Below are 13,475 nucleotides of genomic sequence, written 5' to 3'. Positions count from 1 at the left end.
CAGGGAATATACACATGCAGATAGGCGGTTCCAACCAGTATAAGGCTGGGTTGATGGGCCAGACCGTCTTGCATACTGCGGGGAACGCCATGCTACTCACAGCCACGATCTTGGGCAATTATAGCTTGCACCTGGAAGGCCACTAAAACATCACTCACAGATCATCTACATCTGTTTTTGAATGAGCTCCGGAGATACTCAATATTGCACGTATGATTTTTCACAACATCAGCAGTTTAGAAGCGCGTGCGAGAGCGGAGAATATGATCGAGTACTATCAATTGTCTTTTGGGCAAGGATGAGGCAGAAAAAAGGAAGTATAGCATAGCCCGCAAGTACACCTCAATAACGCCACATGCAGGCACTAAGTCTCAGCTTGTGAGTCTCAGCTCCTTGTTAGACTCAGCCCCTCGTTAGTCTGTCACCACACCCGGCGTCTCCATGCTGTACATAATAACAGGTTAGAAGAAGTGTGATAGTAAATGGTTCTCATGTCGATTCTACAAGCCAGTTACTCGCCGAAGAACGGATTTCTTTCACGTCATGGCGGATCCCCTCAGCATGACTGCCAGCGTACTAGCAGTTGTTACTGCTACGATTCAGAGCGTCCAGTTCGTCGTTACAACAATTGATAACATCGAAAGCGTCCCAGAAACGGTTAAGGAAATCAGGAACGAGCTGACAGCTCTTAAGCTGATCCTCCAACATCTACAGCAGCGCCCAGTATCAGCTGCGCAAAATACAGCTCAAGGTCTACTAGCCAGTCCAATTATTACGCGTAGCCTCGAAAACTGCGAAGGCGCATGCAAACGCTTCGGTGAATGGCTCAACCGGACTATGCGACACTCGACTGAGGATAAGATTTCCAAGGTGGACAGGTCAAAGATCGCAATCTTCGGCCGAAGGAAGATCGATGCCTTCAGGGGCCAACTGGATAACTATAAAGCCACACTTCAACTTGCGCTCACGACTGTCGTAATGTAAGTATTGCAAAATCCATTAGTGACACTATTTCATTGTGCAGCTGACTAATGCAAACATGCTAGGCTCTCCAATCCAGCGTTTACGCCAGAAACAATTTCGGAGAAGGCCAAACAGCTAGAAAAACATGAAAAGGATATCGGACAAAAGATTGCTGTGACAAAAGGAATTGAGACCAAGATTGAGGAGGAGATACGACAGCTAAACATAGCTTCAGACATCACAAGCAGCAATGTAGACCAAGCCCAACAAAAGCCCATTCCAGCCTTGGTCGACAACGAGTCCAACGAAGCAATGAAGGAGCTAATCAGCGAGCTGCAGCATCTAAAGTCTTCGAGCCAGACATACTGTCAGCTTAGCGAGGAGGCCCTCAGCGAAACAATGTCCCAGCGTACTGGAACAAATGTGTCGATAAGAGGCGTTACAGTGACAGACCAGGGGCTCACAATCAACGGCGTCATATCAGAAACAGGTGAAGAGTTGAAGATTCAGTTGGACATCTCAGATGTCACTGTTAAAGACCAGGGGATTGCGGTAAACGTGGTTGCAGACAAACTGGACCTCAGTGCAATTCTTGCTGCGCGCAATGAAGCTGTAAGGCTTCATGCAGGAGACAAGAAACCTGTCGAAGGCAAGATGAATGGGCACATTCTTGGTCCTGAAACAACTATAGAAAGGGCTGGAGTGGCTGAGGTCCAGTCGCCTACTGGACAGGTCAGGACTAGCCGCATACTACGCTTCTCTTAGACATGGTAGTTCCTCGGGGTGGGGGGGAAGCAGTGTGCATTCCTTGTTCGAAGCCCAGATGCTGAATTGAATCTATGCCCATATTCCATATTCACATGTGTACATGATGGGAAAAACGAAGTATTACGCACTTTTCTAATTAGTGATGGAAAACACATAGAAGAGCTACTTGGATTGCGATTAACAATACAAAACACCCAAACAAAGGAAAGATAAGCAGCCCCGATCTCTGGTCATTTACCGCCAATAGCCTTGGCCAATCCACCTGCAGCCTGCTTGCCCAGCTCCTCCAACGTACCAAAGCCCAAAAGCTGCAGCACACTAATGTCAAAGCCAAATGTCTGTCTCCACCAGTTACGCAGCTCAATGCCGACGAGCGAGTCGAGACCAAGTTGCTGCACGGGCATCGTGATGTCGAGCTCCTCGTCGTCGGGTCGCAGCAGCAATCGCATGAGCTGCTTTCCGATCTCAGCGCCAAAGTAGGCGGCCGTCTCAGGCTTGGCGAGCACCTCGGCATCGTTCTTGGCCGCGGAGAGGAACGTCTTGAAGCCGTCGTTGCCACTGCCTCTCTTGGCCTCGTCGCCGTCGCTGATGTTGTACCACACGCCCGTGCGGAGGTCTTTCTTCCAAAAGGTGCGGTTTTCGGGGTGGCTGAACGACTTGTCGGAGCCGAAACCAGTGGCGAATGTGTTCTTGTGGGCAAAGGGGCTCTTCTTTGTGTTGATGTTGAGCGAGGGCACGGGGTATGACGCTGCTGCACGGAATGCCTCGATCATCTCAGACTCTGTGACGCCCGAGTAGCCGTTCTTGATGAGTCTCTGCAGCAGCTGCTGATCACGGGCGGCGTAGCCCATGTCGGCGACGGCACCAATGTCGATGGAAGATGCTGGAAGCCCGTTGCTGTTGCGCCACAATGCAAAGGCGTCCAGGAAAGTGTTGGCGCCTGCATAGTTGGCCTGACCAGGCTGGCCGATGATGCCAGACATGGATGACAGGAACACGAAGAAGTCGAGTTCGATACCGGCTCCGACTGTAGCCTCGTGGAGGTACCAAGCACCCTTGACCTTGGGACTGGTAGCTTTGATCCACTGCTCCAGCGTCATGTTGCGGAATGCCTCATCCTGAAGGAACATGGGTGAGTGAAGAATGCCCTTGAGGTTGGGCGATTGCTTGACAGCGCGGAAGACGTCTTCTTTGTTGCTTATGTCGCCCTTGACAAGAACGACTTCGCAGCCCATACTCTCAAGCTCCCGGATAGTGTCAATGTCTTCGGGGCGTGTTCCAGGGTTTCGTGAGAAGCAGACGATACGGCGGGCTCCGTTCTCCACCAGGTGCCTGGCAATGACGGTGCCGATACCACCCAAACCTCCCGCGAGCAGGTATGAGGCTGACTTGTCAACCGTGAACAAGTCATCAGAGACCTTAATCGTGTTGGCGTTAACTTTGAGCTCGCCGTTTGCGTCCCTGAGCTGAAGAATGACCTGGCTCAGTTCCTTTTCCTCTTGTACGTGCTTGATGGCATCCTCGACGCCCGCAGCCCCATATACTGCTCGAGAGCTTAGTGGAGCAATACTGCCTTCTTTCAAGTATTTGACGGTAGACTGGAGAAGTCTGCAAAGAAAACATATCGTTAGCTGTAAAGATCAATGGCACAAAGGTGTGTCGGTATATTCACTCACCCCTTGACAACAGCCGGCTTCTTGGTTACCAGAGCCTCCAAGTTGACACCAGTGTAGCTTCTACCTCCCAAGAAGGCGTTCAGCTCCAACTTACCCGCACCAACAAGATCCGTAGTACCAATTTCAATCATCTTTCCGAACTCAGCAACACACTTCCAAGTGGCGTGCAAGAGGTCGCCAGATAGCGAGTTCAGAGCTAGGTCAACACCCTCTCCACCGGTTGCTTCTAGAACAGCTTGCAAGAAGCTGTCATCCGTGGATGAGAAGATATGTCTCTTTGAAATCCCAAAGTTGTCAACGAGGTATTTGGCTTCGTCCTCAGTCTTGACAGTTGCATATACATCTGCCTTGGACGCCTTCGCGAGTTGCAATGCAGCGAGGCCAACATTGCCAGTGGCGTTGTGGATGAGTACAGACTATTGATTATGTTAGCTCAATCGTTCTCATCTTGCTCCAGTTTGTAAGCAGGGAGAGAGGGGGGTTTTACCTGTCTAATTTGTAGGTTTCCGGTGCTGTGTAGAGCTGCAAGCGCCATTCCGAACGCAGCAGGAAGAGTTGCTGCTTCTTCGAACGAGATGCTATCAGGAATCTTCTCAATCAGTTTCTCCGATACACGCAGATGTGAAGAGAAGCTTCCAGAGCCAAGACCAATTACACGGTCGCCCACGGCGAAACCCTTGACGTTGGGTCCGATGGCACAGATTCTACCAGCGGCGCTCCTGCCGAGACCTCCAGCAGGGTAAGGGCTGTTGCCCATGACTTCGGCGACATCCTGCAAAAGAATTAAGTTTTGTTCGTTGCATAGGTTGAGTATGATAAAGGAAAAGAAAACGTACCTTGGGCGTGAGTTCAGAGTAGAAGACCTCGACGTCGACCTGGTCTCCAACCAGAGGCTCAGTTCGACGCGACACCCAACTTAGAGTGTTTAGACGACCAGGCCTCTCGGCCACCAGAGATACGCGATCATTAGCGGCACGGCTAGAGGTACGCTCGTCACCAAAAGTGAAGGGGTAGAAGCGAGGTACATTGATAGTGTCGTCGATAATCGCGTACTCGTAGTTGGGCCTGAAGAAGTCATCTTCCTTCTGCTTCTGGAAGTGGGTGAAAGCATCGGCGACCAGATCTAGTGATGCGCTCACATCATGAACCTCGCAGGTAGCAAGGTCGATGGTGTCTTCGTGGCGAATTGAGCGGAGGGCACCAACCACGGTCGCATATCGCGGGTCTGCAGACTGCATTTGAGATGGGCGGGTGATCCAGAAGAAGCCCCGGTCACCGATATTGGCAACGAACTTTTGCAAAGTCTGAAAACGATGCTGGTCAATGTCCTCGAAGAAGGGGCTTTCCTCGTCAAGGAGACTGATCACGTATTGAGACTCTTGTGGCAGCTCGTCCCCGAAACTACACTTGCTGACCTTGTAGCCTCGACTCTGGAGCTTCTGGCTGACAGCGTCGACATTCTTGCCATCGTGCTTGTATGCTAGCACAGCTACATGCTTGTTCTCGGCTGGCTTGGTATCTTCTGCAGGTCTAGCGATGATGACAGCGTGTGATTGGTATGGAGCTGGCGAGTCTAGCGCAATGGCTGGAGCAGCGAAGCCAGCGCGCTTCAACTCGGCCTCCCAGCGGTCTGGAGAAACGTAGGGCTCATCGGTGCGCCCGTCGTTTTCGCCAATCCACCATTCATCAAGGAAGCCAAGAACGCAGTTGACCCATTTCATTTGTGTGTTAAGCTCTTGTAAGAGGAGTCTGCCTCCGGGCGCCAAAAGCTTACGGATATTGGTCAGAGAATCGGACAAGCTTGGAGTGGCGTGGACACAGTTTGTTGCGACGATGAGATCATACTTGTCATCTTCCTTGAATCCCTGCTGGACCGGATCCTTGGAGATGTCCAATGTGCGGAAGTCCATGTTTTCGACATCCTGGAACTGCTTCTTGAGTCCTGCGAGAGTGCTTGACTGAGGATCGGTTAACGTGTATCTGTAGTAGAGGGAGACACCATCGGGAAGAGTCAGATCCTTGATGATAGACGAGGCCAATTCTCCCGTGCTGCCACCAAGTTCTAAAACACGAAGACTAGGCCTTGCGTGAGCCAGGCTCCTGAGGAAAGCCGAAATGTCAGTAGTGTTGGCTGCATTGTAGAGTTTTGTGAGTAGATCATCATGTGAGAGGACTTCGAAGATGGTCTTTTCACCGGTCAACAACTCAACAATGTTACCACCGACTTCCAAGATACAGTCAGCGGCGGGAGCAAGCGGTGATCCAGCCAAGCTCTCTCCGATAGCATGGGCTCTTTCAACAATTTTTTCCATACTGAGGGCTTGTGCTGGATGGTTCTTATCCAGTGTCTGGTATTGACGGCGAACCCAGGCTGCGAACCGCTGGATTGTGGGGTTCTCTACCAATTTGACATCGTCGATGCATCTCTGGAAAAAGACGTAGCAGAGCTCGGTCAGCTCTTGGAAGGGAGGTGCCAACTTTGCACCGTCAACCTTGGGTTCGATGAGAGAAGCTACATCGACAAAGTCCACGTGAGGCTGCCAGCTGAGACGTGCGCTGATGGGAAGCTTGTGCATGACATCCTTGTCGCCCTGTTCGATAGGTGTGAATGCTGCCTTGGGCATGTCCATTACTGCCTTGCCGTCTGCAAGGACTTGGAAGCGACCTCGGATTTCACCACTGCCAGGCTGAACATGTGTTAATGCTGATGCAAACATTCCTGCCTCCGGGTTGCTACGGAAGATTGTCACCTCCTCGATCAACGTAGGCATTGCGGCGCAGTTGCTTGCATCAAGCTTGCCAGATCTAGCAGCGACAAGTCCCATTTGGAGAGCGGCATCGATGACTGTCGGGTGAAGGTGATACTTGTTCTCGTCTCCGTTCAAGTTCTTAGTAAGACTGCTCACAGCCCTGGTCTCTAGAGGATCTGCGCTGATCTGGTCCAGACGCTGGAATGCTGGACCGTATTGCATTCCAGATTTTGCGAGAGTGTTAAAGACCTTGAAGGTATCTAACTTCCGAGGAAGCGACTTGACCTCTTCAGCCTGCTTTGGCCCAGTAGATGGAACAGCCGACACTCGGCCGACACAGTGCTTCACCCATGCGTTGCCATTGTAGGAGGCAATTGAAAACTCCCACCACTGGCTGTCTGCAGTATCAGTCAGACGGATAGGGCGGAGATTCGTAACGATCTCGGTATCGACACCCTCCTGCAACATCAGGGCCTGGCTGAGCACCATGTGTGAAAGGCTATAAGCCTCTTCGATGCCGGTGAGTTGTCGAATCGCTTCGCCCGCCATTGCAAAGTAGCCTGCGGCAGGGAATACGATAGCACTCTGAACTTGGTGGTCTCGTAGCCAAGGAGCGTCTTCAATGTTAATGACGTTCCTCCAGCTGGGCTCAAGGCTGGTGCTCTCCAGTTGTTGACGTCCTAGGAGCGGGTGCCTCGGGAACTTGGGGAATCTCCATTCTTTGGACATGCGAGACTCAACCCAGAACTCGCCATCGTAGTGCCATGGGTAACGGGGAAGATCTGGAAGCGTCTCTCCGGCGGGGGCAATGGCCTCATAGTTGAGTGGGACATTTAGCTCAAAGAGCTTGCCGAGAGTTGTCAAATACGATTGTACGCAATCTTCGTTACGAGTCATTACAGAAAGGTATGGAGGAGAAGCGGATGCCTTGGCAAAGATCTGCCGTGCTGGACCGGCCAGAGCTCCATGTGGACCGACTTCAAGGAAGGCTGGGTTCTTGACATGCTTCAGCAGACCTGCCACAGCAGGACTGAAGAGCACAGGGGATTCAAGGTTCTGCTGCCAATATTTGGCATCCAGCTTGCGTTGCTCTGGCTCTCCCGTACCAGTGACGCTAGAGAAGAAGGGCTTGGTGGCCTGCTTGCCCACGAGGTGCGGCTCAATCATAGCATAGTATTCGGCTCCAATCTCACGCATGTGGTATGAGTGGTACGCCTTTTCTACCTTGAGAAGTCGAGCTGTGATGTCTGGGTGTGCTTCTTTGATACGGTTGACAGTGTCTTGTACCGCTTCGGCATCACCCGAGAGGGTGACGCTCTGAGGGGAGTTCTCGCACGCAACGACAACATGAGGTGCATTCAAATACGGCTCGACTTCGTCCCAGCCGAGACCTATAGCTGCCATGGCACCCTTTCTTTTCTGGAGCTTGGCAGCCTGTCCACGTTGGTAGGCTCCAATGATGGCTTCCTTTGCAGTAAGCGCCCCAGCCGCGTACGCACCAGCGAGTTCACCGCTGCTATGACCAACGACTGCTGTGGGCTCGACTCCGACGCTTGCCAAGAGATCAACCAAGCCAATCTGAACGGCAGTACACAGTGGCTGCGAGAGCTCTGCCTTCTGGACTTGCGAAATCTTGGCAGACTTCAAGAGCTCTTGTTCGATCGTCCACTCCGGAGGTTGGGAGATGGATCGAAGGTGCTTGTCTAGAGCCCTGATAGTCTTTTGGAAGACTGAATCATCGCGCAGGAGTAACTCACGACCCATGCGGGGCCATTGTGCTCCCTGGCCCGTGAAAACCATGACGAGGTTGACGGGCTGACCAGGAATCTTCCTACCCTGAGAAGCTGGAGTCTCATTAGCACCCACAACCTTGAAGGACCGATGAGCGAGGTGCTCACGCCTGTTAGCGAGAGTGTAGCTAAGGTCGCTAATCTTTTCGGGTTCATCTGCGTGCTTCTGGACCCAGTCTTCGTAGCGAGTGATAGTCGACTTCAGTGAAGGAGCAGAACCTGCTGAGAACAGAAGCAACTGGGCATCTGGCTCCAAGTCTGCGTCTCGGATCGCCCTCTTGGGAATGTTGAAGCTCCTTGCTGAGTCGACAATGACATGCGCGTTCGACCCACCAAGACCGAAACTGTTTACACTGACACGCTCACAGCGATCCTCGGGGAAAGGTGTTGGCTCAACGGGAACAGTGAGTTTGGCTTCCTTGAAAGGAATCTTCGGGTTTGGAGTAGTGAACTTGATATTTGGTGGGATTGTGCGGTTCTCCAGGGACATGACAGCCTTGATCAACGAGACGAGACCAGAGGCACCCTCGGTGTGACCGACATTGGGCTTCACAGAGGTGATGTGAATACCATTTTCCCCGAACACCCTGGCAACTGCTCCGGTTTCGATAGGATCACCGACGCTTGTGCCAGTTCCATGGCATTCGAAGTATGCCGTCTTGGAGAAGTCCTAAGAAATAATTGTTAGTCACGCTCTCCTGGTGTTATTATAACCTTGCCAGCAGCAACCCAGGACTAATGCCCGTGATGTGATGGCAAGAAGAGTTACTTGAGGATATTTGCTTACCGTAATACCAGCCTGCTTGTATGCCAGTCGAATCATAGCCTCGTGCGCATATCCATTGGGCTGCGTGATACCCTGCGTCTTGCCATCTGAGTTTGCCACTGCTGCTCTAATAACCGCGCGGATTGGGTTTCCATCGCGAATAGCAGCATCTAGGGGCTTTACGAATACTGCAGTGAATGCTTCACCACGTGCATATCCGTCCGCGTCAGCAGAGAAAGTCTTGCAAGAGCCGTTAGGTGACAGAATGCCCTTCTCAGTCATCTGCTGGGTCATTCCAGGTGCCAGGATTAGATTACTACCAGCTACAATGGCGCCCTCACAAATTCCTCGTTGGATGGCGGCAAATGCCTCAGCAAGGCCTGTCAGTGCAGATGAGCAAGCAGTGCGGATAGTCATGCTATACAAAGTCAGTCGCTTCATACACACGAAACTGGGGTGGTGGGGCAAACCTTGGTCCAGTCAATCCGAATTCATAAGAGATACGGTTCGCAAGCATCCAATCTTGGTAACCATCAATCTTATTCGCACCGTGCCAGAGCGGGTCGCGGTTCATCATCTCTCCCCAGTCTTCGCACATGTTGCCGAAGTAGCAACCAATCTTTTTGCCCTAGAATTAATGTTAGCAGGAGTGTATATATTTCTGAGATGAACTCGAATGAGCATACTCTAAAGTTGGCTTCTCCAGCGTCCTCAAGTGCCTCCATAACCACTTCCAATAGGTGTCGCTGCTGAGGGTCAGAAAACTCAACATCGGCACGGCTCATGGAAAACCGACTGGTATCCATGGCACCGAGCTTGACATCTTCGTCAAGGAAGTATCCGTATTCAGTGGCTACAGTCGTAGGCCGCTTTGTAGTTTCGTGGTAGGCTGACACGTTGTAGCGTGACATTGGAACTCGGACCCTTCCGTCACCTTTGTTGATGAGGAACTCCCAGAATTCCTGAGGAGTGGTGTTTCCTCCGGGGAGTCGGAGACCCATACCGCAGATTGCGATGGGGATGGTCTTCTTGTCGGCATCATCCACGTGCAAACCATTCGTGCCGTTGGCATGCGATCCACCATTGATACCGTTCTCGTGCGAACCACCATTGACATAGCCGTTGGTGCCATTGGTACCGCTAACATGACCATTAGTACCATTAGTGTGTCCATTGGTGTGAGAGACACCGTTGCCATTGGTGACGTTCGTTCCGTTTGTGATCGACATTTTTACTGCTGGATAAAGGTTCTTGACGGAAAGATGTCACGAGATTCCCTGTGGATGACTTCTGGGGAGAGATTGTTTGCTGAAAAAGCGTGATGATGATCGCGAATTGCCTGACTTCTAACCTGAGGGACTTTGCATTCTAATTATCCTGCTACAACTCCTCGACATCTTCGGACCATGAAGCCATGAAGGCAACATCGGTTGTCGGAGTGAACGCCAACGGAACTGAGCAAGCAGCATCCATTCTCCCCGGTTGTTGAATCTCGGATTCTAGACCTCATACGAGACTCTATCGGTGCTTGGTAGCAAACGTCACTAGCACTCCGAATCACGATTCAGGCACAACAATCGGTGCGTACGCAGCAGGGCTTGTAGTCAAACTTGAAAGAAACATCAAGCGGTGCGCCCCGAAGGAGCTCATTTTCTGCCACCCCCGATTGGACTGAACGGGCTGCATCATGCGCTTGGCTGACCGTTGTAAGGGTTGCGGCTGAGCACAAAACCCACTCCGATGCATCACGCCAAGATCCCGTAAATCACGTGACTAGCTTGGCCCATGTCAAGAATATTCGTTACTCTAGAAGGTTCTCACTTTCAAAAAAATAAGCCTTTGCCTACGTTAATCTCATACCGGAATATCGGGGTTTTCATTATAGTAAGATATGGCGCTCAGATGAGATTCTGCTGATTTCTAGGTGGTTGTTCAAGATGTGACACAAAACTTGTTAGTGTTTCGCTAGGCCGACACTTCACTGAGATTTTGCGACTCTCGGACACGGTAGAAAATTTCGGCATCCAGCATATTTCGAAATCGTTTGGTGCCCGAGAGGGATCGTCCCGGATCAGGGTCTCATGCACGCGTTTCTCGTGCACCATCGGCCATGAGGTCTATAGGAACTTTCCGTTCATGTTGAGTAGAAGGGCCGTGAAACGGATAGAGGAGTCTCTTTCCCTAAATGGTAACTGCTTTTGCATTTGCCTGGACATACAGCAATATATAAACATAAATTTACATCCCCAATAATACTCAATGATCACAACACAGAATCCTGCCACTCTTTGCGAAGAACTTGGCTACTTCCACGTCAAAGACATCATCCACCAGATCCTTCTTCAACTTCGACAGCTCACTAATCTACTCCCTCGCCATCATGGTAGCCAAGACCGCTGAGGGCACGAAAGATCTCGGGGCCCAGTGGAGAGAAGAATGGGCTGCTGCACAGAAAGTCAAGGCACCGAGCATGAAAAACAGCTCAGTCTTCTACCGCAACATTGAGGAGGAGCTCGACATCCCCCGAAAGCAGGGTCTATCATTCCCCATCCATCTCCCGAGTCACACCGTTGATTTCTCCACTTGCGATGTTCTCGGGATGACCCATACTGGCGCACTGAGGGAAGAGTTCCTCAAAGAACTTGACGCCAACCCGAACTTCTACATGGGTGCAGGTGGCTCGCGGTTGTTGGACGGAACTACGACGTACCAAGATAACTTCGAGAAGGAGTTGGCAGAACTGATGGGTGTCGAGTCGGCGCTGGTAGTTCACTCTGGATACACCGCCAACCAGGCTATCTTCTCGACGGTCCCGCGATCTGGCGACGTGATTGTCTACGACGAGTTGATGCACGCTACGGCTCTTTCCGGCATGAAAATCGCTTTGGCATTAGATCAGAGACCCTTCCGCCACAATGATGTGGATCACTTTATTGAAGTCATGGAAGGCGTCAAAGAGTCAAACCCTCTGGTCAAATCCGGCAAGCGTTGTGTCATTGTCGGTGTCGAGAGCTACTATAGCATGGATGGCGATATTTGCCCTCTGAAGGAGCTCATTGAAGCCGCCAAGGACATTTTCCCTCATGGCAACGCCCAATTCATCGTGGATGAGGCCCACAGCTTCGGTGTTTGTGGCCCCGAAGGAACTGGTTTTGTGAGAGAACAAGGCCTCACCGATGAAGTTGCTGTCACCATGGTCACGTTCACCAAAGCTCTCGGCGGATGTGGCGGTAGGTACACTCGAGATCCTAACTCCATGACTGATGCTAACATCTATCCAAGCGGCCATCTTATCCAACAATACGATTCGCGCACTCCTCACCACTCAAGCTAAAATGTTCATTTGCTCGGTTGCACCTCCGTTCACTCTGGTAGCGTCTTGCCGTGCCGGAATTCGACTCATGCGGTCCCAGAAGTTCCAAGAGGTAAAGTACACATCGTCATGATTGTCTCGTGGTGTTTTCGACTAACTTCCTTCAGGCTCGCGAGTATCTTCACGACCTCACTATATTCTACTTGGATACACTGACCTCGCATCCCATTTACAAGAAGGCCAAGAAGAAGGGTTTGGTCGATATGCCAGTTCATGAGGATGGTGCCTGGCACGAAGTACCAATCACCCACATCGTGCCTCTCTGGGTTCTTCGTAACAAGGCTGCGCTTTACCTTGCCTTCCATCTCACTAGAGACGGGTTTAATGGGTGCAACATCATGTTCCCCATTGTTCCCAAGGGCGAGGACCGAGTGCGCTTGTTCCTTCATGCGCACAACACCAAGGAAGAAGTCAAGGCGTTGATCGACTCCATCACTACCTGGCTCCAGGAAATGATGGACATTGAAGCCAGTGGTGATAAGAACAGGCTTCCGAGTGCAGCACGCCTTGCGTATGATCTCCTCGAAAATGACAAGGAGGCTACCAAGGAGGCTACTGAAGCCGACAAGAATGGTGCTCCTAAGAATACGAAGCCAATGAGCAAGGATAATAGCGGGACCAAGAACCTCATGAACGGTATTAGTTCCTTCAAGAACAGTCAGTTGGTTAGTGGTTTGAAACTTGGGGAGCTACCCACGCGCATGTTCTAGAACGGATGTTTTTATTACATAGTAGAGATCTAGATTACTGCAATTTTGATATTTTACATTCTATCTTTCCTTTCGAATTTTTTACCACGCACTTCCTTTCGATCCCTATGATTTCTTGCTTTCTGAGATGAACTCGACATGATTTGTAAAACAATCTCCTCCCTTTTTCAGGTATTTCTTAGAAAATATGTTTTAGTAAATGAATGAGATTTTTCTTTGGAAGATTACCTGGGATAAATCTTGCGGCCAGCAAGTTATGTTCAGGTCCAGCTGTGCGAAATTAAAGTTTCCGGTATCCGAATCGTGACCGAATTGTGCAGATAAGCATGTTCTCTTGATTGAAATCCTTTTTTCTATTGATTAAAAAGTGGTTCACTGAGAATAATACGCATCTATGAATAGGGAAAATCTCTTCTTTACATTGAATTCTGATGCTTTGTCAGGTTTTCTCTGTTCTAACACCAACTGGCCTCAGTTAGCTTAAACCTTTCACGAGTACTGCAGTTTTTAGTAAACCACCTATCTCCATCCTACTTTGGATAACTACCTCAGCACCTGATACGGAACAATTAAAAATATCTTTTTCTTTTCTTGATATGTCATGGTTATAAATTAGAAAAGAAAAATGATACTGAGATACGAACGTACTTTTATAAGACTATCTTCAAGCGGCGACTAA

General features: G+C 50.5%; 3 protein-coding genes across 3 annotated transcripts; 2 read left to right on the top strand and 1 right to left on the bottom strand.

The window, feature by feature from the left end:
- Nucleotides 1-543: 543 nt before the first annotated feature.
- Nucleotides 544-1,728, top strand: PSV08DRAFT_369762 (uncharacterized protein; the record flags this gene model as incomplete). The annotated part of the gene is made up of 2 exons (XM_014217255.1): nucleotides 544-980; nucleotides 1,047-1,728. 2 exons carry the CDS (start codon nucleotides 544-546, stop codon nucleotides 1,726-1,728), a joined length of 1,119 nt encoding a protein of 372 aa, XP_014072730.1.
- Nucleotides 1,729-1,948: 220 nt separating this feature from the next.
- PSV08DRAFT_387612 (uncharacterized protein) lies at nucleotides 1,949-9,942 on the bottom strand (the record flags this gene model as incomplete). The annotated part of the gene is made up of 7 exons (XM_014217272.2): nucleotides 1,949-3,339; nucleotides 3,408-3,823; nucleotides 3,895-4,179; nucleotides 4,244-8,605; nucleotides 8,717-9,131; nucleotides 9,184-9,341; nucleotides 9,400-9,942. 7 exons carry the CDS (start codon nucleotides 9,940-9,942, stop codon nucleotides 1,962-1,964), a joined length of 7,557 nt encoding a protein of 2,518 aa, XP_014072747.1. The 3' UTR covers nucleotides 1,949-1,961.
- Nucleotides 9,943-11,093: 1,151 nt separating this feature from the next.
- On the top strand, nucleotides 11,094-12,796 carry PSV08DRAFT_175003 (pyridoxal phosphate-dependent transferase; the record flags this gene model as incomplete). Its single annotated transcript, XM_014217262.1, has 3 exons — nucleotides 11,094-11,943; nucleotides 11,996-12,138; nucleotides 12,194-12,796. 3 exons carry the CDS (start codon nucleotides 11,094-11,096, stop codon nucleotides 12,794-12,796), a joined length of 1,596 nt encoding a protein of 531 aa, XP_014072737.1.
- Between the last annotated feature and the right edge of the window lie 679 nt (nucleotides 12,797-13,475).

Source organism: Bipolaris maydis, assembly GCF_028858645.1.
Source record: "Bipolaris maydis strain C4 unplaced genomic scaffold PSV08scaffold_4, whole genome shotgun sequence".
NCBI classification, from domain to species: Eukaryota; Fungi; Ascomycota; class Dothideomycetes; order Pleosporales; family Pleosporaceae; genus Bipolaris; species Bipolaris maydis.
The sequence above is the reverse complement of the archived record's forward strand: the minus strand, read 5'-3'. Positions and strand labels throughout refer to the sequence as shown.